At 45.0% G+C, this 25,810-nt stretch overlaps 1 protein-coding gene across 4 annotated transcripts in view; it reads left to right on the top strand.

Moving 5' to 3' along the window:
* Nucleotides 1–25,810, top strand: part of EPB41L4B (erythrocyte membrane protein band 4.1 like 4B) — a 150,805-nt gene that overhangs the window by 16,945 nt on the left and 108,050 nt on the right. For all 4 annotated transcript variants that reach the window (XM_054520416.2, XM_054520417.2, XM_024252799.3 and 1 more), the window contains exon 2: nt 24,140–24,244. In XM_054520416.2, coding sequence (XP_054376391.1) covers nt 24,140–24,244 — 105 coding nt within the window. The remainder of the gene's footprint in view (nt 1–24,139; nt 24,245–25,810) is intronic.

Below are 25,810 nucleotides of genomic sequence, written 5' to 3'. Positions count from 1 at the left end.
ATAAGGAAGCAGAAGTGCAAAACAGCTAAATTACCTCATCAAGGTCTTGCCACTAGAATGTGGTGGACCCAGGGAGTCTGGTTCCGGCATCCATCTGCTTCATTCTTTTCCCTTTAAAAATTTTTAATTTTCTTTTTTTGGTTACAACATACCTTTCCCAAGACAGTTAGAACAGAACAGCCTAGTTGCTTGAATAAGAACAGAAAAAGGGAAAAAACATGAGGGGAAAACACCTGATTTTATTTTATTTTTTATAAAAGTTATCTGGTCATATCAGTTCTGTGCCTTTAAAAAAAAATAAAAGGCTGGGTGTGGTGGCTCACAGCCATAATCCTAGCATTTAGGGAGACCGAGGTGGGAGGAGTGCTTGAGCCCAGGAGTTCGAGACCAGCATGGGCAACATTGCAAGAGACCCCTTCTCCACAAAAAGAAAAGAAAAGAAAAACAAAAAACCCAGCCAGGTATGGTGGCTCACACCTGTGATCCCAGTACTTTGGGAGGCTGAGGTAGGTGGATTGCTTAAGCCTGGGAGTTTGAGACCAGCCTGGGAAACTTGGTGAAACCCTATCTCTACAAAAAACAAAAACAAAAAAAACTAGCCAGGTGTGATGGCGTGCACCTGTAATCCCAGCTACTTGGGAGGCTGAGGTGGGAGGATTGCTTGAGTCTGGGAGGTGGAGGTTGCAGTGAGTCGAGATCACGCCACTGCACCCCAGCCTGGGAGACAGAGCAAGATGCTGTCTCAAAACCCGCCCCCAAAAGAAACCCACAACTTATAAAAATAAAAGTAATACATGTTTATTTGATAATGTTTAGGTATTATTGATTAAAGAAAGTTAAAAATTGGTTTTTTTTATTTATCACTTTCACCAAGTGATCACCACTTCATTAACATTTTGGTGTATATTCTTGCCTCTTTTTTTCTAAGTATGGAGAAAAAAGTTTTTTCAACAAAAACGGGATCATACTATGTATACCCTTTTTTTCCCCTTTTTTTCTTTTCTCTTTTTTTTTTTTAGAGATGAGGTCTCAGTCGGTCACCCAGGCTAGAGTACGTTGGCATGGTCGTGGCTCACTGCAGCCCAGAACTCCTGGGCTTGAGTGATCCTCCCGCCTCAGCCTCTTGAGTAGCTGGGACTTCAGGCGCATGCTACTGCGCCCAGCTTCTTTTTTTTAATTGTGATAAAATGTAAGCTTAATCTTTATACTATACTGTCTCTTATGTTTGAAGAAAAGCTTAGGGACATCTGGTTCTCATCATAGGAAGGAGAAATCTTATCTTTGCAGCCAGGGAGGCAGCTGCACCCTGGTACAGAAGGATCCAGAATGGCCATGCTGTGAGAAGGCACATTACTGGGCCTTTATGACTCATCATAGGACCAAAGTTGGCCAGCAAGCTCTAAGGTCCTGTGGAGAACGTTGGATCTTCGGGTGTGTTCTTAGTCCTCATATAGTCCCCTAGGTCAGGATACCTCAGTATCCTGACAGGGATGACATCCCTGTCAGTCATGGCAGAGCAGGTTCTGCAGTTCCCACTTGGCTAAGGAGGTAGCTGTTTGGGGCTGAATTGTGACCCCCTCCATTTTCCCCAAATTCATCTGTTGAAGTCCTAATCCCCAGTACCTCAGAATGTGACTGGATTTGGGGATAAGGTCTTCAAAGAGGTATTTAAGTTAAAAGGAGGTCCTAGGGCAGGCCCTAATCCAATATGACTGGTGTCATCTAAGAAGAAGAAATGTGGACACAGACCTGTGCAGAGGGAGGACCATGTGAAGACACAGGAAAAGACGACCATCTACCAGCCAAGGAGAGGCCGAGAGCAATGAAGAGACAGGCATTTATTGAGGACCCGCTGTGTACACAGAACCAAGCCAGGCTGCAGGTAGATAAAGACTAAGTCAAGGATGCCGCTCTTTCCCTGAGTAACTGCCGCTTGGGTAAGAATATGTGTCTTTTGCATCTGCAGAGAACTCTATGGTTTTTACATGCTTTTACCCAGTTTTGGTCTACCTTGCTTCTCTGGGGATGTTGAAAGTTGACTCTTGGTGGCCAGAGCTCTGGCGTAGTTGTTTTGCTGCACTTTAGGTGCAGAAACTGGCATCTGTAACATGGGACCAAGGGAAGAAGCAGGACTTGAATAGTTTATTGACAAAAATGGTTCTGAATCCAGTTGGAGCTGTTTGTTTATTTATTTATTTTTGAGACAGGGTCTTGCTCAGTCTCCCATGCTAGAGTACAATGGCGCGACCATGGCTCACTGTAGCCTGGAATTCCAGGGCTCAAGAGATCCTCCCACCTCAGCCACCTGAGAATCAGTTGGGGTTATTTTTATCGGAAATATTTATCTCAACGCGTTGTAGCTTACCCACATAAGATGGCACAGGAAGTATGTAGATGTGTCTACATGAGATTAGCCAAAACTGCATATTGAAGGCTTTTTAATTCATATGCATTATGCTGAGTGAAATTAACCTTAAAAGAGTAGCCTCTGTATGATTCCATGTACATGCAGCTCTAGAACTGGCAGAACTAATCTGTGGAGAAAACAAATGAGAATAACTGTTGCCTCGGGGATAGGGAAGCTCAGGGATTGATGAGGAAGGGGCCTCCCAGGAACTTTCTGGGGAGATGAGAAGGGGCTGAGTGGTAGAGTGTGGGGTACACCAGTCCATTTGTCAAAGTAGAATAGCTTAGATTTGTACATTTCAAGGCAAATGCAATTTACTACCATCCCAAAAAAAGTATAAAAAAATTAATGGTGGGCCAGGGAGGAATGAATAGAGGAAAAGATGGTACACAGTGTTGATCATTGTCAAAGCTGAGTGACAGGTGTTTACTGTACTCTTCTGTTGACTTTGTGTTTATTTGAAATTGTAATCTTTGTTGATCCCTCCTTCTGAGAAGTCAGCCTGTTGCCTCCTGGGGCAAATGCAGGATCTCAGGGCGGTGGGGCTAAGTGACGGCAAGAAGAGGGTTTGTTTTGTGTTTTCAAATTGACATTTTATTTTTATGTTGTTGGAAATATCATTAGTGATGTGGAATAAATTAGGCATATGTAAAATTACAGGTTGAGCAGGGCTATGGTGGCCATGAGTATAGGTATAATGAGGCTATTATTTTTTGTTAGTTCTTGAGTGATGCCTCATTTGGGTAGAAATCCTGTTAGTGGGGGCAGTCCTCCTAGGGATAGTAGAGTAACAAGCACTATGGATGTTAGTAGTGGTAACTGATTTCACATATAGGATAGTGATAATGTTGTAGCACTTATATTTGTATTGGTTTTTTTATTGTTGTTGTTTATTTCTTTGTTTTTGAGGCAAAGTCTTGCTTTGTCGCCCAGGCTGGAGTGCAGTGGCATGATCCTGGCTCACAGCAATGTCCATCTCCCGGGTTCAAGCGATTCTCCTACCTCAGCCTCCGGAGTAGCTGGGATTATGGGCGCCCATCACCACGCCTGGCTAATGTTTATATTTTTAGTAGGAACAGGGTTTCCCCACGTTGGCCAGGCTGTTCTCAAACTCATGACCTCAAGTGGTCTGCCTACCTCAGCCTCCCAAAATGCTGGGATTACAGGCATGAGCCACCACGCCTGGCCTGTATTTGTATTGAATAATATAAATATGGTTACTGTTAATATTAGGTAAAGTAATGGATTTAAGATTGTGATGGTGGGGTTGTAGGTTGAAACTGCAGCTGTTCAACCTATATGAGCAATTGATGAATACACTAAAATGTTTTGGAGCTGCGTTTAATTGAGTCTCCCTCAAACTCCCACTGAGATGGATAGTGCTCCCGTTGTTAATAGTATATTTAGGTCCATTGAGGGAAAGATTTGGAACATGATAGAAATTTGGGCTAGTTTTTGTCATGGCCCCAGCCACCCTGGCTGTAATCGCTGGACTTGGGTATTCTCTGCCCTGTCGGTGACCGTGAACTTTTAGCTTCTTACCTCTGGCACTTGCCACCGCCCTGTCCCTTCGCTTTCCCTTTTATCTGGGAACAGACCCTCCTCTTCGGTTGACTTTGTCCCTGGCCCCACCTAGTCTCTTCTTATCTCTGCCTCCTCCCTCCTTCTGAGACTCGGAAGCCTTTCTTCACTGTGGTGAATCCACTTGGGTCTCATTTTTGTTCTTCGTAGGGTTGTGGTATGGCACTGGTGTGTCTTTGTTCATAGCTGCAGGCTCTGCTGTGAATGTGGGGATGGGGGTGAGTGGATCATCCCCACACAGCTGTAAAAGAGGCATGCTGTATGATTCCATGTGTATGAACTTCGGCACAGGCAGGAGGAATCTGTGGTACCCGTGGGAGGAAAGGAAGGGGTAGAAATTGGAAAGAGGCACACAAGGAACTTCGCGAGGGGTGAGGGGTATTGCTGGAAATGTTCTATATTTTCACCTTCGTGGTGGCTGCCAGGTACATTCACTTGTGGTAATTCCTTGAGTTGTACATGTATGATCTGTGCACTTTTGTCTAGGTATGTGATGCTTCAATTAAAAAAAAAAAAAACTTGCTGGACATTGTGGCTGATGCCTATAATCCAAGCACTTTGGGAAGCTCAGGCAAGAAAGAGAATCTTTTGGGGCCAGGAGTTCAAGACCAGCCTAGGCCACATAGCAAGACCCGCACCCCCCCCCCCATCTCAACATAAAAGAAAAAAAATTAGCTAAGCATGGTGGTGCATGCCTGTAGTCTCACCTGCTCAGGAGGCTGAGGTGGGAGGATTGCTTGATTCCAGGAAGTCAAGGCTGCAGTGAGCCATGATGGTACCACTGTACTCCAGCCTGGGCAACAGAGTGAGACCTTGTCTTAAAGAAACAAACAAAAAAATCTAGAGAGCCGTACAAGGTTCTTAAAAATCTTCCCATTCTACCTAAATAAATAAATAAGTAATCACATTTGTATACTTTCTTGAAAGACTGGGAGATCTGATAGCACGGTCTGATTTCCCATGGAGTGGCAGTTGGCTAGACCTGTGTAGTGACTGCCACCTCCATTCCTCATGACCCACTTCGCTCATTAGAATGTCCCCTGTCTTTACAGCGTCCAGCAGGAATTCCTCAAAGTGCCTGGTGTGTGGGTGGCAAATGTGTAACCCCATTGCAGAATTCCCTCCTATTTTTGCTTCTCTAGGTATCTTAGAAGGTATAGGGACCATGGGGGATTCGGTGCCTGGTCTGGTGGTACTCTTGCAGGAATACCTTTGACATGGTGTACTTTTTTTTGTAAGAATACTTTTGGACGATACCTGGGACATTGGAGCCCTGTGTGCTCAACCATTCCAGATAAATTTGTTCTCCTTGAACTGCAGAAAATTGGGGTTAGCGAAAATTGGTCAACTCTTAGCAGTTAAAAGATGACGAGACGTTACCTAGGTGTTTGGTTCTGTAAATCATTTCCTATTTGTGTCTTCTAAAGTAATATTTCATCATAGTACCAGTTAACACTTGTTCCTTGGCATTCAGTTGTTGCTTTTAAAAATGCGTATATGGGCCAGGTGCCGTGGCACACACCTGTAATCCCAGCAATTTGGGAGGCTGAGGTGGGTGGATCACAAGGTCAGGAGGTTGAGACCAGCCTGACCAACATGGTGAAACCCCATCGCTACTAAAAATACAAAAATTAGCTGGGTGTGGTGGCAGGCGCCTGTAATCCCAGCTACTCAGGAGGCTGAGGCAGGAGAATTGCTTGAGCCCGGGAGGCAGAGGTTGCAGTGAGCCGAGATCGCACCACTGCACTCCAGCCTGGGTGACAGAGCAAGACCCTGTCTCGGGGGGGAAAAAAAAAAAGCATATATGATTGGGAAATTTTCTTCTTAGTTAATGGGTAAGGAAAGGCTAACTTTTTGTGTGGTGAACTTATAGTCAAGATTCTATTCACAGTAGCCTCACCCTAACCACAAACCACAGACCTCAGGGAAATAGTCTTGATAATCTGTATAAATCCAAGCCTAAAGAGAGGCTGTCAGCATCACACCTTTCTTTTCTCCAGCTGAACGTGTCATTCTCTGCCTTCTTCCTGCAAGAGGCAGTGACTTTTTTTTTCTGAAGACTACTGACTCACCCAAAAGAAAAAGGCTATCTATAAAAAGACAACTTTATTTGTATACTCCTCCATCAGATGAATGGATAGTGATGCCTTGGTTATAGTTTTATGACCCTAATAGCCAAGCTCACCATAGACAGGGTTAAAGGAAAAAAGTTCATGTGCTTTTCCACTCATTGTCCTTTTTGAAAATCTTACACACAGAGCCAAGTACATAGCTCTAAAGTTCTGCTCCTTATGTACAGAATACCAGGCATGAGTGGGACCCAAGGAGCTTGGGGTCCAAGACTGTGCCTTGGCCCAAGTAGCATCCAGGCTATTAGGGACAGCTCTCACCATCAGTTTCAGTCCAGGGGAGTACCATGCAAAGCATCCAGGGGCTGCCATGCAGCGAGGCCCCTGATTGCCCCAGGGATGCTGTGGGAAGTCCTGGGGCTTAGAGTCAGAGGTCCCGGGCGCAGGCCCTGGCTTTGCTGGTGGACGGCCGTGACTGTGCCACATGGCGCATCTGCATTGGTTCTCATTTCATCCTCACATCACTCGGTGGGAAATGCGTGCTATCACCTCCATTCACAGACAGAAAACAAGCTCAGAAAGGTGAAGGGGCTTTGTTGGGGTCATGCTGGTTGTAAGTAGTGGAGCCCAGATTCAAACCTGCCCTCTAACTTGAAGCCTGTGTTCTTGTCTCTTGTTAGTTTGCTAGGACTGCTGTAACAAAGTACCCCAGACTGGGTGCCTTAAACAACAGCAAGCAATTTATTTTCTCACCATTCTGGAGGCTGGAATCCAAGATCGTGGTGCGGCAGGGTTGGTTTCCTCTGAAGCCTCTCTCCTTGGCTGGCAGATCCCCCCCACCCACCCAGCTGCCTCTTCTCCCTCTGCCTTCATGTGGTCTTTCCCCTGCGTATGTGTCTCTAGTGTCTCTGTGTGTCCCGATCTCCTCTTTTTATAATGACACCACATTGTCATCCAGTCAGATTGGATTAGGGTCATTCTAACAACTTCCCTTCAGCTTAGTTACCTCTTTAAAAGCCCTGTCTCCAAATACAATCACATTCTGAAGTACCAGGGGTTAGGACTTTAACATATTAATTTGGGGTGGGGGGGTGTGACACAGTTCAGCCCATAACACTCTCCTGTCTCTTAGCCACCATGAGCTCACTTCCTTCTTCTTTTTTTTTTTTTTTTTTTTGAGATAGGGCCTCGTTCTGCAGTGGTGTGATCATAGCTTACTGCAGCCTCAAACTCCTGGGCTCAAACGCAGTCTTCCCACCTCAGACTCCCCAGTGACTGGGGCTACAGATATGTGCCATCATGCCCAGATAATTTTTAAAATTTTGTGTAGAGATGGAGATGTGGCTGTGTTGCCCATGCTAATCTCGAACTCTTGGCCTCAAGTGATCCTCCCGCCTCCGCCTCCCAAAGTGCTGGGATTACAGGTGTGAGCCACTGCACCTGGCCTCACCTCCCTCTTCTGTAAATAGGCATGCTACCTAAATGAGGTACCTTCATCCCCAGGCCCGTCCCATGGGTGAACCCAGGCCAAGCCCTGTTAAATTCATCATCATTTCATATAATCCTTATAACATCCTTGCTAGGTAAGAAATTTACTGGACATCAAACTCAGCCTGAGCTGAGTAATAGAATTAGGACTCAAACTCTCACCTGCTGACTCCCGAGCTCGTGTATTCAGTGCACTGCATCATAAGGTATATTATGAGATTCCAAAACTGTGATTTCAGGGCTGTGGAAGCTTCATGGCTTATGGGGGAACAGTCACTACAGGACTTGGGAGTTTCAGGAAGCGTCATGTGCGAGATAGCATCGACATGCCTTACTTTTCAAATGTTCTCACATTCCTAAGTTGCAAGGATGGGTAGGGGCAGTCATCCACCCAAAGTTAGTCCTTTCTGTTCACGTTTCTTGGCTAGATTTCCTGGGAATTTGTTGCATATTTATTTATGTGGAATTATTTGCTTTCAGAATTGCACGGAGGGGGAATCTGCAATCTGGCTGCAAAAAGTAATTTGGCAATTTATTTTCAGGGCTGCCCTTCTTCCAGCAGCTTGTTTCAAATTCAACCTCTGGCACAGAGACATCCATCATTTTAATTGCATGTTACTGTTTAGTGAGGCACAAATTTGTTTCATTTTCTTTTTCTTTCTCCTGTAGTAGTAGGTGGTTGTGGGTTTTTTTCCTGATTTGCCACAAAAAAGAAAAAAATAATTACCTAAACCACTTTTTTATGGCCAAGGAGTTTATAACACTGAGCTGTCTGGGGTTTTTTTTTGGCGTTGCATATTTGGTTCTTAACCTTTCAGTAGCAGAAATGTGAGCCTTGCCTTTTCTTTTCCTGTTCAGATAACGTCCATAATACAGTCGCCTGAACATAGTCCCAAGAAGGAAAATTGTATTGGTCTCAGGGTCAGAAGGTTTGCTTTTCATTCTGGTTTTGCAGTGACTGCCTGCCTGTGTGACCTGCCTCTTGCCTCACTTTTTCCATCCATAAAATGAAGGACTTGAATGTGCAGATTTCTAGAACATTCCTATGTTCTTGTGCCTGTAATACTGAGTCCTGGGCAGAGTGGCCATCCAAGGATGTACACTGAGGAGCTTCTCTTGTTCCATATCGTGATGTTCTTATTCTGCTGGGTTGTGGATTATGGTGCTTTAGTTCAAAGTCAAAAATCAATCCTATATCCCTCAGCAGTCTTCTAAGGGATAAAAATATTGTTTACATAAAATTAGCTTGGGTAGAAAGTTAGCTTTGGTGTTCAAAGCTAAGAACTTAGCTTTCATTGCTGCATATACTTTGTTTCTTCCTGTAAAAGGACATGGTGTCTGTGAAGTTAGGCACAAAGTCCAGGAGTGCATCCCCTTTATAAGGTGCACCAAGCACTGGGGCGTGGGGACAAAATGTGATTCAACGTCCGTAGGTGGATGCTGAGTTGGGTGCCAGGACTCTTGTGTATTGTGTTTTGTTTTCACAGTGTGGAAGAGATTGTTAATGGTTTGGAGTAATTTTTTCTGTCTGCATCTCGCGACACTTTCCTCGTCACTGTGGATGTCAGACTCTTCCCCCAGTGACCTGGAGTCTCCAAGTCAGGGCTCAGCCCACACTGTGCTGACACCCTCCAATCCCCAACTCCTTTGCATGTTACAAGATTTTATTTTAAGTGTTTATTATGGAGATTTAAAAATATACAAACTATTGAGAAGGTGTGATGAAACTCTCATGTACACAACACCCACTTATTATTCTGAAATATTTTAAAGCAAGTCCCAGGCAACTTATTGTTTAACCTGTTAATACTTAAATATTCACTAATAAATACTTATACACACACACACACACACACACAGCCACAATATCATTATACTCCACAAAATGAACAATGATTTTTTTTTTGAGGGGGGACAGGGTCTCTGTTGCCCAGGCTGGAATGCAGTGATGCAATCGTGGCTTACTGAAACTTCAACCTCCTGGTCTCAAGCAGTCCTCAATCTTCCTCCTACCTCAGCCTCCCGAGTAGCTGAGACTACCGGCATGTGGAACTGCACTCGGCTAAATTCTTATTTTTAGTAGAGATCAGGTCTCACTGTGTTTCCCAGGCTGGTCTCAAACTCCTGGGCTCAAGCATTCCACCTACCTCGGCCTCCCAAAGTGCTGGGATTATAGGCATGAGCCATCATATCTGGCCTAACAATGATTTTTTTTTTTTTTTTTTTTGAGACGGAGTCTCACTCTCTCTTGCCCAGGCTGGAGTGCAGTGGCGTGATCTCAGCTCACTGCACGCTCCGCCCCCTGAGTTCACATCATTCTCCTGCCTCAGCCTCCCGAGTAGCTGGGACTATAGGCGCCTGCCACCACACCAGGCTAATTTTTTTGTATTTTTGTAGAGATGGGGTTTCACTGTGTTAGCCAGGATGGTCTCGATCTCCTGACCTCGTGATCCGCCCGCCTCGGCCTCCCAAAGTGCTGGGATTACAGGCATGAGCCACCACACCCGGCCAACAATGATTTCTTAATGTCACCTGATACCACACCCGGCCAACAATGATTTCTTAATGTCACCTGATACAAAGTCCTTGATGGGTTTAGTGCAATTATCTTAAAAACCTTTTTATAGTTGGTTTGTTTAAACCAGAAGCTACTACAGACCACACATTGCATCTAGTAGATATGTCTCTTAAGTTCTTTTTATCTGTACGTCCCCTTCTCCTCTTTTCAATGCGGTTTATTGAGTTCTAATATGGAGTTGGTGATGTAGCGTAAGGCAGCCTCAGAGAGTCCAATATCGTTAACATCTTTCTCCTAAACGGAGTTAGTGCCCTTCAAAGAACGGTTTTTAGTTTATCTTTTTTTTTTTTTTTTTTTTTTTAAGAATGTGTATGTTGTCCGGGCATGGTGGCTCACCCCTGTAATCAGCACTTTAGGAGGCCAAGACAGGTGGATCACCTGAGGTCAGGAGTTGCAGACCAGCCTGGCTGACATGATGAAACCCCATCTCTACTAAAAATACAAAAAATAAGCCGAGCGTGGTGGCAGGTGCCTGTAATCCCAGCTACTCAGGAGGCTGAGGCAGGGGAATCACTTGAACCCAGAAGGCAGAGGTTGCAGTGACCCGAGATCACGCCATTGCACTCCAGCCCTGACAACAAGAGTGAAACTCCGTCTCAAGGAAAAAAAAAAGAATGCATATGTTTATTCTGCTTCCTTGTCTTCAAGCAAATGAAACCTAAGTTAACGTCATGGTGTGGGGATGTCCTAAGAAGAAACATTTTTTAAATTATGAAAAACATCGTAAATACAAAATCTTTTATGTACGCATACAATACCATGCATACACACTGTATCTGTGTATATGTATGGTTTTCATTCTGGTAATCTTTTGTTGCATAACACACTCCCCCAATGCTTAGTGCTGTAAAACAACCACATTTATCATGATGGGTTCTGTTGGTCAAGAATTTGAGCAGGGCTCACAGCTCGGAGATGCTTCTGCTCCTCATGGCATTGACCAAGGGGTACTCAGTTGGAAGGTGGGCTCGTGTGGAGTGTCCAAAATGGCTGCACTCACATATCTGGTGTCTTGGAAGGGATTGCTGGAAGCCTGAGCTCACCTGGGATGGTTGACTGGCACATGTGCTTGTGGCCTCTTAAACATGGCAGTCTTAGGGTAGTTAGACGTTTCACATGGTAGCTGGCTCTTCTAGAGCAAGCTTCCTAGGAGAACTGTCACCTAGCCTTGGAAATCACAGAACATCATTAACACCATATTTGATTTGGTTGATGCAGTGACAGGCTCTTCCAGATTCAAGGGAAAAGGACAGAGACCCCCTCTCTTGATAAGAGTGTCAGAGAATTGCAGCCATGTTTGTAAGCTCCACAGTTTAAAAGAATAATACTGAAACTGACACCTTAGGTATTTGGCCACCTGGTACTTTTTAAGTCCCCATGTACTTGCTTGTCTCTTGGTGTAAGATGGAAGCCACTGGGATGGGAGGCATCTGCCTTAGAGGTCATGCAGGGTATCTCCTGCCTCCCATTCCCATTCATAAGGGATTTGAGTGGACTCAATTGGGCAAGCGCACTGTGACAGTTTACATGACTTGCCTTGCCTGATGATAATGGCAACAGTGGGAGGCTTCCAATACAAACTCTAAAAGAAGTTTGTCCAGCGGACCTTTGTGTTAGGGAGGCTGCCTGATATTTTGTTCATGTCCCTGTCAGTAGGGATAGTATATTAGCGAATGTGTCTGCTAGTATTGTGACCAGAAAAAGTGGTGAGTGAAACCAAGTCTCAGGGCAGCCAGAATCAAGTAGCTTTAGGTATCCTTGGCTTTAGTGAACATCTTGAGGAATAAATGGGAAACCTATTTGTAAACTATTGAATCACTAGTGTTAGACATGTTTGGACAGAGCTATAGGTAGACAGGAATCGAGGTCCCTAGCAGATGTTAGGTATTCTATGTTGATTGAAAGAGGGTTCATAGGAATGTGACCAGTGGGGTCACACAGTCCTCATAGTAGCCTTGTGAAGGAGATGCTGTTAAAGGAAGAAATGAGCACTTTGAACCCCTGCAGAGATCTAAATACAGCATGGCCTAAGGACAGTTCATTGGCCTGGAACAGAGGCTGATCAATAGTTGATCAATAATGCAACACAAAGTCTCAGTGTTTTAAATTGATCCCTCTGTGAGTCGAAGCTAGTGCGGCTGTGGTTCTGTGGTGGAACAGTTGAGCCTAGAATCTGCCTGTCTGGGCCTCCTACAGCACATTGGAAGCCCCTTGTCCATGGAGTGAGGAGGACCCTGGTCATCTGTGGAACTGATCATCAATGCCTCCTTCCACGGACTCGCACACCAAGATGACAAGCAGTCACTTTCTTCTAAGATTGTTCTTACTTCCTTGTTGATCAAAATTAAGGACAGTTGTTTTGTTGCTTCCTCTGATTTCTAAGAGATTGTTAGCCAGGCAAGTCAGGAAATTAATAACATGTGCTCTGTTTTACCAGAATTGAATTTCCAGGAGCCGCCTAGACTGTTGACGTCCCTTCTCACTACAGTGTCTTGGCCTCTGTGTTAGTTTGTGAGCAAATAATCTGCTTTTCACTGTGCTTCAGCTTTCCTGCCCTTCAGACTAAGTGGGAATTGGGAATTGCCTCCCTACCGTGAGATCTGTTTGTTGGACTGTGTGTGGCCTTGTATCCCAGCCCTAGCCAAGACCATGCGTGGAGTAGGCTTTCAGTATTTATGTGTTAAATTGGGCTTAAGAAATAGTTCTTGTTTGCAAGGCATATTGTATGTGCTTGGAGCTAAAGAGGTGAATGAGATGGCTAGAGAGGTAGTGGGATGAGATAGAAAGAACTCTGTCCTAAAAATCAGGAAGGCTGGGCCCCTATTATAGTTCTGCTACTTATAAGCAGTATGAATTGATGATGTAATTTCCCTGAGGCTCAGTCTCCTCTGCGAAATGGGGTCATAGAACCTTTGTGACGTTGAGGCACCCTTCAACTGGGAGGTGAAATTTATAAGCTGGACAGCCTGGCCGTAAGTCCAGTAGACCATGGACACTTCTGCATGGTCTTTGCATCATCGTGTTCTAGTTTTGAGTCACCAAATCTTGCTGATGGCTGAGATGGTATTTCTTACTCATGATGAAATGTTAAGGTAGCTTATTTGGTAATTTCAGATATTTGTATTTATGATGTCCAAGAGTAAACAGTTTATATTTGTTTATGACGGCTTAGCAGTGTTGGCAATGGGAACTCCTGGGCTACTTGGTGGGGTGTGTGTGTGTGTGTGTGTGTGTGAGATATATATATATGGCTAGTTTCCTGCCAAGGCTCCTAGAAAATGGCAAGTTATTGGGGGGAGGGCAGAGCTGGTAACAAATCATGAAATCAGCACTTCCTAGAAATAGCTGAAACAGGCCTTGAGGTTGGTGCCTTCTGGGAACTGCTGGCTGGGAAGCCAACTGCTGATCCCAGGTGGAGCTCTGGGACAGTATTTTAAACTAGGGGTGTTTAAGGACTTGGGAAAGAAGGAATTGATCTCTAGGGATGAACGTGGGTTTACAAAAGTCCCCAAACCAGACTAACCTCAATATTTCTTTCAGTGAAATTACTAAACTTCACATACCTCTATTTTTATTAAGCATCTGACAAAAAGCACACCATGTTATTCCTGTGGACAAGTGGGAGAAATAGGTTTCGATGAAAGTCACAATAATTCCTTTGTATAGAACACCACAGGGCGCAGTGTATGCTCATTTGCTATCTTGCTTTTTCATTATTAGCATGATTTAGCAAGGGTGACAGGGCAGATGAGAGTACTCCAAGACTTGGAGGTGCCTAAGGCCATGGTCATATTGCTAGAGAAGTGGTAGAACTAGTTTCCAACCCACCGTTTCTGCCTCACAGAGTCCCAGGGCACAGCCCCATGTGGTACAACTGTGTGCAGTCATGCCTGGGGTTGCAGTTACCATCGGACAGGTGCCATTAGGTACTGTCGAAGAACAGAAAGATACCCCAGCACCACCACTCCCCACGTCAGACCTGCTTAGCAGATTTCCCACGTGCTGTAAAACAGGGATCAATCACTGGTAAGTGGAATAACAAACTGAGACTTGTAATGTTCTTAATAGGATAGATCATAGGCCAATTTAAATAGGATGCAGTTTAGTTGGAACAAATGCAAAGCCTGCACTTGGGGTTAGAAACCATCACTACAACTATTTTGATTGTTTTCTAACCCAGGACTTGTTAGCATTTTGTGCATAAAAGGCATAGCATTTTGTTAGCCACAAGGATAGGCCATAGTGAGATATGGCTTCCAAAACATCAATGTCCCAGTGTGCCTTAGGACCGACGAGGGGTCTGGAAGGGATGACAGGAGTAACAGGGTTCTGCATCCAGGTCCTGGCCAGCTACAGATAATTCCGATGGATTTGGACCAGGCAGATCAGGTTTCTGAAAAGTGAGTTGTTTGAAGACTGTTGTAGGAACTGAGGATTCTCCTTAACCCACATTAGTGTTTATGTTTATTGAGCCTCAGAATGTCAGCTGGCAGAGAAGCAAATATGAATAGGGCAGGGTGCTGCCAACAAGGAAGCTGAATAATGAAGAGTGTTACTTGAAATTGGCCCTGGAAACTGGCTTGCTGCAGGTGGAGAAAGGAATGGGGGTGCGGGAGAAGGGCATCCTAGGCAAAGGAAGGACACAAGCCAAGCCTGAGAGGCGGGGCCTGCTGTTCATTGTGGGGTAGGCCTTGTATTTGGAGAACAACACGCTTCATAGTTTGACCAGAGCCCAGGGTACATGTAGGGTCCTGGGAGGGATAAAACTTGAATTAGGTTGGGCAGGGTTGATGGGTGCAAAGTCCCTGACACCAGGCTGAGGAACCTGCACTTTATTCTCTGGTGGATGTTTTTTGATCAGAGAAGTGACTAAGACGAGGGCTGTGTTTACGGAAAGATCATTCTGGCAAACACAGGGAAGATGGGTGTCAGGAGGGACCCACTGGGGGGTGGGTGTCTTAGTCCTTCTGGGCTACCGTGACCAAATACCTTAGATTGGGTAAATTATAAACAACAGAAACTTTCTTTCCTTTTCTTTTCTTTTCTTTCTTTCCTTTCTTTTTCGTTCCTTTCCTTCTTTTCTTTTTTTTTTTTTTTTGGACAAGGTCTCGCTCTGTTACCCAGGCTAGAGTGCAGTGGCATGAACAGCTCACTGCAGCCTCAACGTCCTGGCTCAAGTGATCCTCCCACCTCAGCCTCTTGAGTAATTGGGACTACAGGCACATACCACCACACCCAGCTAATTTTTTTTTTTTTTTTTTTTTTTTTTTGAGATGGAGTCTCGCCCTGTCACCGAGGCTGGAGTGCAGTGGTGCGATCTCAGCTCACTGCAAGCTCCGCCTCCTGGGTTCACTCCATTCTCCTGCCTCAGCTTCCCCAGTAGCTGGGACTACAGGCGCCCGCCACCAAGCCTGGCTAATTTTTTGTATTTTGTTTAGTAGAGACGGGGTTTCACCGTGTTAGTCAGGATGGTCTCAATCTCCTGACCTTGTGATCCGCCCGCCTCGGCCTCCCTGGGATTACAGGCGTGAGCCACCATGCCCGGCCCTAATTTTTTTGTTATCTGTAGAGATGGGGTTTCCCTGTCTTGCCCAGGTTGGTCTGGAGCTCCTGGACTCAAGCGATCCTCCTGCCTTGGCCTCCCAAACTGTTGCGATTATAGACGTGAGCCACCATGCCTGGCCCAGAAACTTTTTCTTATAGTTCTGGGGCCTGGATATCCAAGATCAAGGAGCCGGCAGATTCAGTGGCTGGTGAGGTACTTGTGGATGGCACCCTGTTGCTGCATCCTCACACAGCAGCAGGGGCAAGGCTGCTGGCTTCAACGTCTTTTATAAAGGTGCAAGTCCCATTCCTGAGGGCAGAGCCCTAGTGATGGGGCCTGAAGTTCCCACTTCTTAGTACCATCACACTGGATGTTAGTTTTCAATGTATGAATTTGGAGGGATGCCATTATTCAAACTGTAGCATGGGACCACTTGGGGGCCTGTTGCTGTAGTCCAGATACAAAGTGACGTGACTTGAGCTGTGATGGAGATGGAAGGGAAGAGGCCTTCCCGAAGCTGGCCACAGAAAGACTTGCCAGCCAGGATTGGTGGCTCACACCTGTAATCCCAGCACTTTGGGAGGCCAAGGTAGAAGGATCACTTAAGCCCAGGAGTTTAAGATCAGCCTGGGCAACATAGTGGGACCCCATAGTGGAGTGCACCTGTGGTCTCAGCTACTCGGGAGGCTGAGGTGGGAGGATCGCTTGAGCCCAGGAGATGGAGGCTGCTGTTATCTGTGATGGCACTACTGTACTCCACCCTGGGTAACAGAAAAGACCCTGTCTCAAAAAAGAAAGACACGTCATCTGATGGATATGGGGCAGGTAGATAGAGGGGAGCCACGTTTACTTTCAAGGAGATGGTACCTGAGATCACTTTGACTGCATAGGCACTGTGGTTTTGCAATTCACTTCACAAGTAGGATGTATACATCTGACTGGCACGCTCACATACAGCTTATTTCCTCCTTTCAAACCTGCCTGGGATGGCTGGCATCTTATGCTATTGAGACTAATGAGATTTGATGGGTTGGCTTCTATCTTCTTTGTTCTTCCGGGACCAGATCTGACCTGTTAATGTTGCACTTGGGTCAGCTTGCAGTCAGACATTGTCAGCAGCATCTTATCTAAGAAGGTCAGGATAGTTCATTTATTTTGGGGGGCAGTTAAGACATCAGCTGTCCAGCAGTCTCCCTTATCAGGAGCACAGCTAGGAACCAGTGAATAAGCAAAATGAGAATCTCAGGCTGGCCAGCGAAGATATCCCAGTGTCCATCCCTTCTCCTGCTTGCTGCCTGCCTGCCCCAGTCTTTCACTGGCAACTATGTACTCTTATTTTACACATGATTTTAATGAGCTGGGTTATTTTTAGCTCATGTCATCAGAAGGAGCTGCTACAGAGACATAGACTGACTCAAAACCACCAGTTGTTGGTCTTTGGGAAAAGTTAATGTGTTGGCAGAAAAACTAGAAAACATTGATGCAAGAACTCAAAGGTAGGAGCTCTCTGGAGCCTGCTGTGTTTGGGAACAGCTCACCATGCAAGTCTGGAAGGAGATGGAGCATTATTGCATTTCGGAACAGGGATCCCGACTTAGCTGTTACATTCAGTACATTCTGCTTAAGAAGGCAGGGAGGGAAATGGTGTTGCTACCTCTGGGTTTGAGTTTCAACCCTGTTTTGGATGACTTGGCCCCTCAAGAAGTACTTGTTCAGTGAGAACTTCCTTTAGTTCCTATAGGGCTTCCCATAGTGAGGGAGTAACGTGAGTTGTGTCTGCAACACCCAGAATGGTGGTTGGGACTTGAGCAATTGGCAAATATTTGTTAAATGAGTGGATGAATTCATCACAGAGAGGGAGACCTGGGTAACGATAAGGCAACAAGAAATGGCTTTCCAGGCTCGTCACAGTAACTCGTCTTCTATTATAACCACTAGACAACGCGTCGCATAATGGCAACAAAATTATGCTTAGGTAAACAGCCTTGGCAGTGCACACGGTTCCCTAGGTGCTTGTTCATGGAATACTTAATTTGAAAAGATTTTAATGAGTGTATCCTCTTTTTTAGGCCTGCTGCTGGTAGAGCACCACCAGTCTGTTGTCAGTGTTGTAGCATGGCTCATCCAGAACATCTCTTTCTTGGCCCCAGATCTTACCCTCTTCCCGCTGCTATCCATCCTTCCATTCACATCCATCCATCCACCCATCCATCCATCCATCCATCCATCCATCCATCCATCCATCCTCCACCCACCCACCTACCTTCCCCTGCATAAAATAGTCATTTATGGAGCGCCTGCTGTGAGCCAGCCAGGCACTGTGCTTTGGGGATGGAGGGACAGAGACGTGGGTACTCAGATGAACACAGCTGGTCCCTGTCCTCAGGGAGGGAGCGCTCTCAGTCAGAAGTAGGATTCTGACACAGGAGCGCAGGCAGCTACAGTACAGTGTGATGAGTATGTATATACTTAAGGCACACACCTGCTTACAGGAATGCTGAGGAGGGAGCACTTACTTCTCCGGGGGTGGGAGTAGAGTTGGGGAGGCTCCTGAAAGATGGACTGTTTGGACTAAGCCTGAGATGACAGTTTGTGTCATCTCAGATTTGTAGGGGTTGCCCCGGGTGGGGTGTCCAGGTTGGCGGTGCAGGCAAAGTAAGTTACCTGGAGCTTTCTTAGTTTTGAGAGGGGACACTGCAGGCTGGGAAGAGTGAGAGATGGTGGTTTCAAGGGCAGTGACCTCGATCACCTTGTCTTCATTCTACCTGGTAACCCACTGGGGACCCCTGTTTGGAGGACCCCTCCATTCCAGCCCTCATAATTTAACCAGATTATTCTTGAAGCTGGAAGGGGCTGTTGGGAATTCTCTCTTCCAGCAGAAGGTAGCAAACAAAGAACGTACTTGGGGGACATATGGGAGGGGCAGTTATAGATATATTAAAAAAAGCATCAGAGTTGAGTAAAGATGATACCTATCCCCCAGCCCCTGCTGTCTTCCACCTCCGAGCCAGCTCAGTGAGCGTCTGGCATGGCAGGAGGGACCTGCCATCCCTCGAAAGATCCCTTTCCCAACTTCCACCTCGAGCCCCTTCTACACTAAGAGCCATTTTAGAAACATCAGAAAAGTGAGATTTGGAATGACCTAGACAGAAACTTAGGCTAACCCTCTTCATTTTACGTAAATAGAGCTGTGATGGTTCAGTGAATACTCTGTGTGATGATGGGATGGTCAGCCCAGAACCAAAACAGACCTAGGTGGGGAACGGGTTGGATTTGGGGCCATTTGAGTTTTGGTGGCCCTGTGTATTCAGGGCACCATGGCAGATTTGCTGCTGCAGGATAAGTCTGGGTTGGCAATATGGATTTGGGGAAATTGTGAATTGCTTAAGGTCGCAGTTGGTGGTGCATCTGGGACTAGAGCACAGGTTTCTTGCTTCCTCCTGGCCCAATTTTTCTGCCACATCCTGCTGCTAAAAGTGTTACTTAACTAGTTCTGTCCCACTAGCAGATTCTCTAATGAAGCACTGGAGCCATCATAATAGGTATTGTGTAGAGCCAGTGGCGATGGATAGTAATAGGGAAAAAAATATCCAAAGGATGGGTTGTTAAGGTCAAGAGGAAAAGTACCAGAATGGTGATTTTTAAGAAGTTGTATTTGGTCTCTGACAACTGCCAGAAGATCACCGTTAAAACTTGGGGAGAAGCCAGGCATGGGGGCTCACGCCTCGGATCCCAGTGCTTTGGGAGGCTAAGGTGGATCACTTGAGCCCAGAGTTTAAGACCACCATGGGCAACATAGCAAGACCCCGCCTCTACAAAATATTTTAAAATTAGCCCAGTGTGGTGGGGTGTGCCCATAATCCTAGCTACTGGGGAGGCTGAGGCAGGGGGATCCTTTGAGCCCAGGAGTTCAAGGCTACAGTGAACTATGATCCTGCCACTGCACTCCAGCCTGGGCAACAGAGCAAGACCCTGTCTAAAACAAACAAAAAACTTGGGAACAAAGCCATCCGTGGTTTCTCTATGCTTCATCCTGATATAGACGGTTTCCAATTTACAGTGGTTCGACTGAGGATTCTGTGGATTTATGATGGTGTGAAAGTAATAATGCATTCAGTGAAAACCGTACTTTGGGGACCCATGCAACCATTCTGTTGTTCACTTTCAGTACATTATTCAATAAATTACATGAGATATTCAATACTTTATTATACAATACGCTTTGCGTTCAATGATTTTTGCTGAGCACGTTTAAGGTAGGCTAGGTTAAGCTGTAATGTTCAGTAGGTTAGGTGTATTAAGTGCATTTTTTCTTTTCTTTTTTTTTTTTTCTTTAAGTCAAGGTGTCACTCTGTCACGCAGGCTAGAGTATAGAGGTACAATGCAGCTTATTGCAACCTCGAACTTCAAGTGATCCTTCTGCCTCAGCCTCCTGAGTAGCTAGGACTACAGATGCATGCCACCATGCCCAACTAATTTTTTTTTTTTTTTTTTACTTTTTTGTAGAGATGGGGTCTTGCTGTGTTGCCCAGGCTGATCTCGAACTCCTGGCCTCAAGCAATCCTCCAGCCTCAGCCTCCCAAAGTACTGGAATTACAGGCATGAGCCACCGTGCCTGGCCTTAAGTGCATTTACAACTTATAATAGGTTTATTGAGATGTAATCCCATCATAAGGAGCATCTGTACAACTATTTTCATTTTAGCAAATTTCCTGTTTTTATCAAGCAGTCTATGTACATAACACATATGTATTTTTATTTAGTTGCAATCACAGCTTGCTTATTCCTTTAAAGTCTGTTTACCTAACATTGTCATTAAAATTTTCCTTGTTTTTTATCTCATCTTCATAATTATCTTTTATAATGGCTGAACAGTATTCTGGAGTGTTGATGTGTCGAGGTTCTGCGTCCCTGTGGTGGAGAGATGAGGCCGTCTCATCCCCCAGCCTCCTTTCTCCAGTTGCATATCCTGCCTTCTGCTTCTATTGACCTGTTGCCTTTAGAGGAGTATGTCGAGGAAGGAAAGAGCCTGAAGGCTGTAATCCCATGATGCAGTTTTCATTCTTTGTTTTTACTTTGTGTTATTGCTGCTATGTGTGTCACACAAATATAGCTGCACAAAGAAAACAAAGGTACCCAGTTTACTGGGTTACAAGAAGGCAGACATCCTGGTACCACTACACAAGTCAGGGGAGAACCCTGCCTACTGCCCAGAAGCCCTTAGTGTAACCTTGCCACAAGATCAACAATTACGCTGACTTTATTGTGGCCACTTCCTTGTTCTTCTCCAGTTTTGTCACCCAAGTGTGCATGTGTAGATGTTGCATTTTCATTTTGCCTTTAAGAAAAAAGTGTATTTTAAATCTCTTTTAATCTGTAGGTATCCCCTCTATCTCTTCTCTTCCCTATATTCTGCTTGTTGAAGAAAGAAATGGGATCATTTGGCTGGGCGTGGTGGCTCACGCCTGTAATCCCAGCACTTTGGGAAGCCGAGGTGGGCAGATCACTTGAGGTCGGGAGTTGAGACCAGCCTGGCCAACATGGTGAAACCCTGTCTCTACTAAAAATAAGCCGGGCTTGGTGGCGCACGCCTGTAATCCCAGCTACTCGGGAGGCTGAGGCAGCAGAATCACTTGAATCCAGGAGGCAGACGTTGCAGTGAGTCAAGATTGCACCACTGCACTCCAGGCTGGGCAACAAGAGCAAAACTCCATTTCAAAGAAAAAGAAATGAGATCATTTGTCCTGAGTGGTTCTCACAGGCTAAATCTTGCGGAGAGAGAGGTTGGGGAGCAAGGTTACATCTTAGGTGATGGGGTGTTCTTATCAGGAGGTACGTAATGTCTGGTTGTCTCCTATTGTGATGTTAGTAAACACTGATGTTCAGTGCTTAGAACCTACAACCCATTAGGGGTTGCAAAGTGATGATGTTGCAGTTCTGTTATTTCTTCATTTATTTGTTGAAATACTTCAATAAAGAAAAACTCCACCCACCTACTATTTTTAAAAGCTTTATTTAGATTCACATGTCATACAGTTTGCCTATCTAAAATGTACAATCCAGCAGCTCTTAGTATATTCACAGAGTTGTGCAGCTGTCACCACAAGCAATTTTAGAACATTTCATTTAAATCCCCCTTCCCCCTACAAATAACTGTACTCCCCTTAGCTGTCGTCCCCCAAACCCCTTTGCCCGAAGCAACCACTAATCTAATTTCTAGCTCTATAGATTTCCCTCCTTTGGAGGTTTCTTATAAATGGATCATATGATGTGTGGTGGCTCCTTGTGTTTGGCTTCTTTCACTTAGCATAATGTTTCCTAGGTCCATCCATGTGGAAGCACATATCAGCACTTCATTCTTTTTTACGGCCAAACGGTAGTCCATTGTACAGTTATACTGTGTTTTGTTGATCCATTCATCAATTGATAGATATTTGGGCTGTTTCAACCTTTGAATATTATAAATAATACTGCTATGAGCATTTGTGTACAAGTTTTCACGTGAACATATGTTTTCATTTCTCTTACCTAGAAGTAGAATTGTTGGGTCGTGTGGTAACTAACTCTATGTTTAGCCATTTGTGGAACTGCCAGGCTATTTTCCAAAGCAGCTGCACAGTTTTACATTCCCATCAGCAGTATATGAGGGTTTCTACTTCTCCAACATTTGTTATGATCTGTCTTTTTATTTATTTATTTATTTATGAGACGGAGTCTTGCCCTACTGCCGAGGCTGAGTGCAGTGGCACAGTCTCGGCTCGCTGCAACCTCCACCTCCCCAACCTCAGCCTCCCGAATAGCTGGGATTACAGGTGCCCATCACCATACCCTGCTAATTTTTGTATTTTTAGTGGAGACGGGGTTTCACCATGTTGGCCAGGCTGGTCTTGAACTCATGATCTCAAGTGATCTGCCCACCTCAGACTCCCAAATTGTTGGGATTACAGGCATGAGCCACTGTGCCCCGCCTTTTTAATTATAGCCATCCTAGTGAGTGTGACATAGTATTTGATTGTAATTTTGATTTGCATTTCCCTCATGACTAGTGATGCTGAGCATCTTTTCATGTGTTTATTGACCATTTGTATGTTTGGGGGGAACTAGCTGTATGTACCCTCTGTCCGTTTTTAAATTGGATACTTGTCTTTTTATTATTGAGCTGTAATAGTTCTTTATATATTCTAGATTAAAAGTCTAGATTTGCAAACATGTTCTCCCATCTGGGTTGTCTGCACTTTCTTCAAGTCTCAATGTCCTTTGAAGCAAAAAAAAAAGTCTCACATTTTGATGACGTCCAGTTTATTTTTTCTTTTGTTGCTTGTGCTTTTGGTGTCATAGCTAAGAAATCATTGTCTAACTGAAAGTCATGAGGCTTTATGCCTATGTTTTATTCTGAGAGTTTTATAGTTTTAGCTCTCACATTTAGGTCTTTGATGCACTTTGAATTAATTTCTGCATATGCTGCCGTCTACTCTTAGGCTACCCAGTGCTGCAGTTAAAGGGAGAGTCAGTGCTGGATTCTTTCCCTTTCTTTACCAGTTTCCATAATAAGGAGTTGCCACCGAGTCATCCTATGGAGTTGGGTTTTTTTTTCTTTGCGATTATGCCACTTAGATTTAAGCATATTTGTGTTTGGATCCATTGACGTTTTATCTGAGAAGCGTGTCTGCTCCGCTTGGGTGACTATTAAGAAGTCTTTTCATTTGTCAGAGACTTCAGTATCCTTGCGGTGGTTTCTCATTCAAACTTTCTCTCAGTTTTCCCAAGGAGAGGTGGGGAGAGTAGGTATCCTGAGGCCCATTTTACAGGGGCAGGAATAGAAGCGTTAGGAGGAGTGACTTGTATGAAGTCAAGTGGCAGATGCAGGACTTGACCCCTTGTTTCTCCGACTGCTTTCTTGTGCTCATGCCCCATGTGTATACCACATAGTCAAAACCTTGGCATGAACCTGGAATTTGAGTTTGAGTCCTGGTTCATGGCCTGTGACCTCCAGCAGGTCTTTGGGTTTCCCTGAGACTTGGTTACCTACTTTGTGAAATCGGAAGGCTGGAAGAGCCAATTTCAGAGGATGAGCTTTCTTTCCTAAGTAAGGTTGCCTGCATTGAGAAACAGCCCAGCTTTCGCTATGCTAGAGTAAGGCCCTCATATACCCTTCTTCAGGCATGTCTGATTTTGGCAAAGCTTATCTTCCCATGTAGGTATTCATCCAAAAAGTATTCTTTTTGTAAGAAGAGACTAGCAAAAGTTAACAGGGTTATCTAGATTCTTAACTTTATGCTATTATGTGGCATTTGAGTTTCTTTAATCATGAGTTTGTATTACACTTATAATCAAACTAATTACAAATTTAAAAATTTGTGTGTGCTGACATGTATGCAATTTACAAAGAGAAGTGAGTTTTTTTTTTAACCTTTTTTTTCTTATCTAGCTGTCTCACCCTAAGTTTTTTCATCTTCCCAATTGTCTTCCAGAAACATGCCAAAGGCCAGGATTTGTTTGATCAGATTGTGTACCACTTGGACCTTGTGGAAACAGATTACTTTGGCCTCCAGTTCCTCGACTCTGCCCAGGTTGCGGTAGGTTATTGCTTTGATTCGTTTCAGAACAGATTGGCTTTTCATTGCTAATTGCACATCCACAGTTGCTAGAAATGGGTAGAGAAAAACAGGACTAAAACTGTGATACTGTGCCAGTAACAGGCATTGGGATGGAGGTTGTGGTGCCCAAGTGCCATGCGTCACAATGCCTGTAGGATGCGTCACCCTTGAGGTGGCCAGTAATCAGGAGAGGATGTGAATGGGATTCATTAGGGATGCATTATAGGCACATTTCTAGAAAAGGTAGAAAGAAGAAATATCATTATAGAAGTTCTTTTAGGCTGGGGGCAGTGGCTCGTGCCTATAATCCCAGCACTTTGGGAGGCTGAGGCAGGTGGATTGCTTGAGTCCAAAACCAGCCTGGGCAACAAGGCGAAACCCCATCTCAACAAAGAATACAAAAATTAGCCAGGCATGGTGGCGTGTGCCTGAAGTCCCAGCTACTAGGGAGGCTGAGGTAGGAGGATTGGTTGAACCCAGATGGTCAAGGCTGCAGTGAGTTCAATCGATCCTGCCACCTCAGCCTCCCTAGTGGCTGTATTCCAGCCTGGGTGACAGAGTAAGATCCTGTCTCAAAAAAAAAAAAAAAAAAAAAGGAAAAGAAAGAAACTCTTTTAATGGTGCTGCTTTTATTTTTAACCAGCAGAAGAGGCTGTGCCACCATCTTCTTGCAGAGTCTGCCTGGGTAGAGAGCAGGTGCTGTGAACGGAGCTGAATGCCAGCCAGGCTTAGTGGGGCTGGGGGTGGATGGGGTCGGAGCAGGTCTTGCTGTTGCCGAGAACCATCTTGCAGGTTCCAGGAGGCTGTGTTAGGTCAGCACTTTCCTTGCTTTGCCTGAGACAGAACTGTTCACAGTGGAGATGTTAGAATAAGTGAACTCCACAAAGCTCAGACCCACTGTTTTTAAAAGCAAGAATGACTTCATAGTTCCCCTTCCCAACAAAATCTAGCTTGGGGTTTCAAAGATAATTTATTCGACAATCTAAATCTATTTATGGAGTGCCCATTATGCACTGGGCCCTGTGCTGAGCGTTGTGGATAAAGCAGTGCACATAGATATGTCATATGCCAGATGGTAATAGGAGTCAAGAAAAATAAAGGCGAGGAAGGAGTGGACTGGGGGGAGGGGAAGCACTATTTTAGACAGTGTATTAAAGGCTGGGTTGCCTGATCAGGATGTTTGAGCTGGAGACCTGGAGCTCCTCATAATGGTTAAGGCTGTCTACTGGAAGATACTTATCAGATACTTCTTGATTGTATCTGGAAGTTGTCAGGTGACATGTGACATTTGTAAGATGAAGGTGTACAAAATTGGTACCTGGGAATTAGGTCTGCTGGAGGATGTTAGTGACATGCTGAGTCCTTCGGTGACAGATTGGAATCTGGACGGGAATGCATCCTGGCTACAGTGCCTCTGGGGTGGACACTCCAACTGGATGTCCCTGTGCAGATGTGTCCCTCAACCTCAGCCACTTCCTCTGCATCTTCAGGACTTCCTGTTATGCCACCCCACCCCGCCCCCAAACGGTCCTCCTCAAACTCTCC

This window comes from Pongo abelii, chromosome 13 (assembly GCF_028885655.2).
Source record: "Pongo abelii isolate AG06213 chromosome 13, NHGRI_mPonAbe1-v2.0_pri, whole genome shotgun sequence".
Lineage (NCBI taxonomy): Eukaryota > Metazoa > Chordata > Mammalia > Primates > Hominidae > Pongo > Pongo abelii.
Note: the sequence above shows the minus strand (reverse complement) of the source record. Positions and strands in the feature narration are given on the sequence as shown.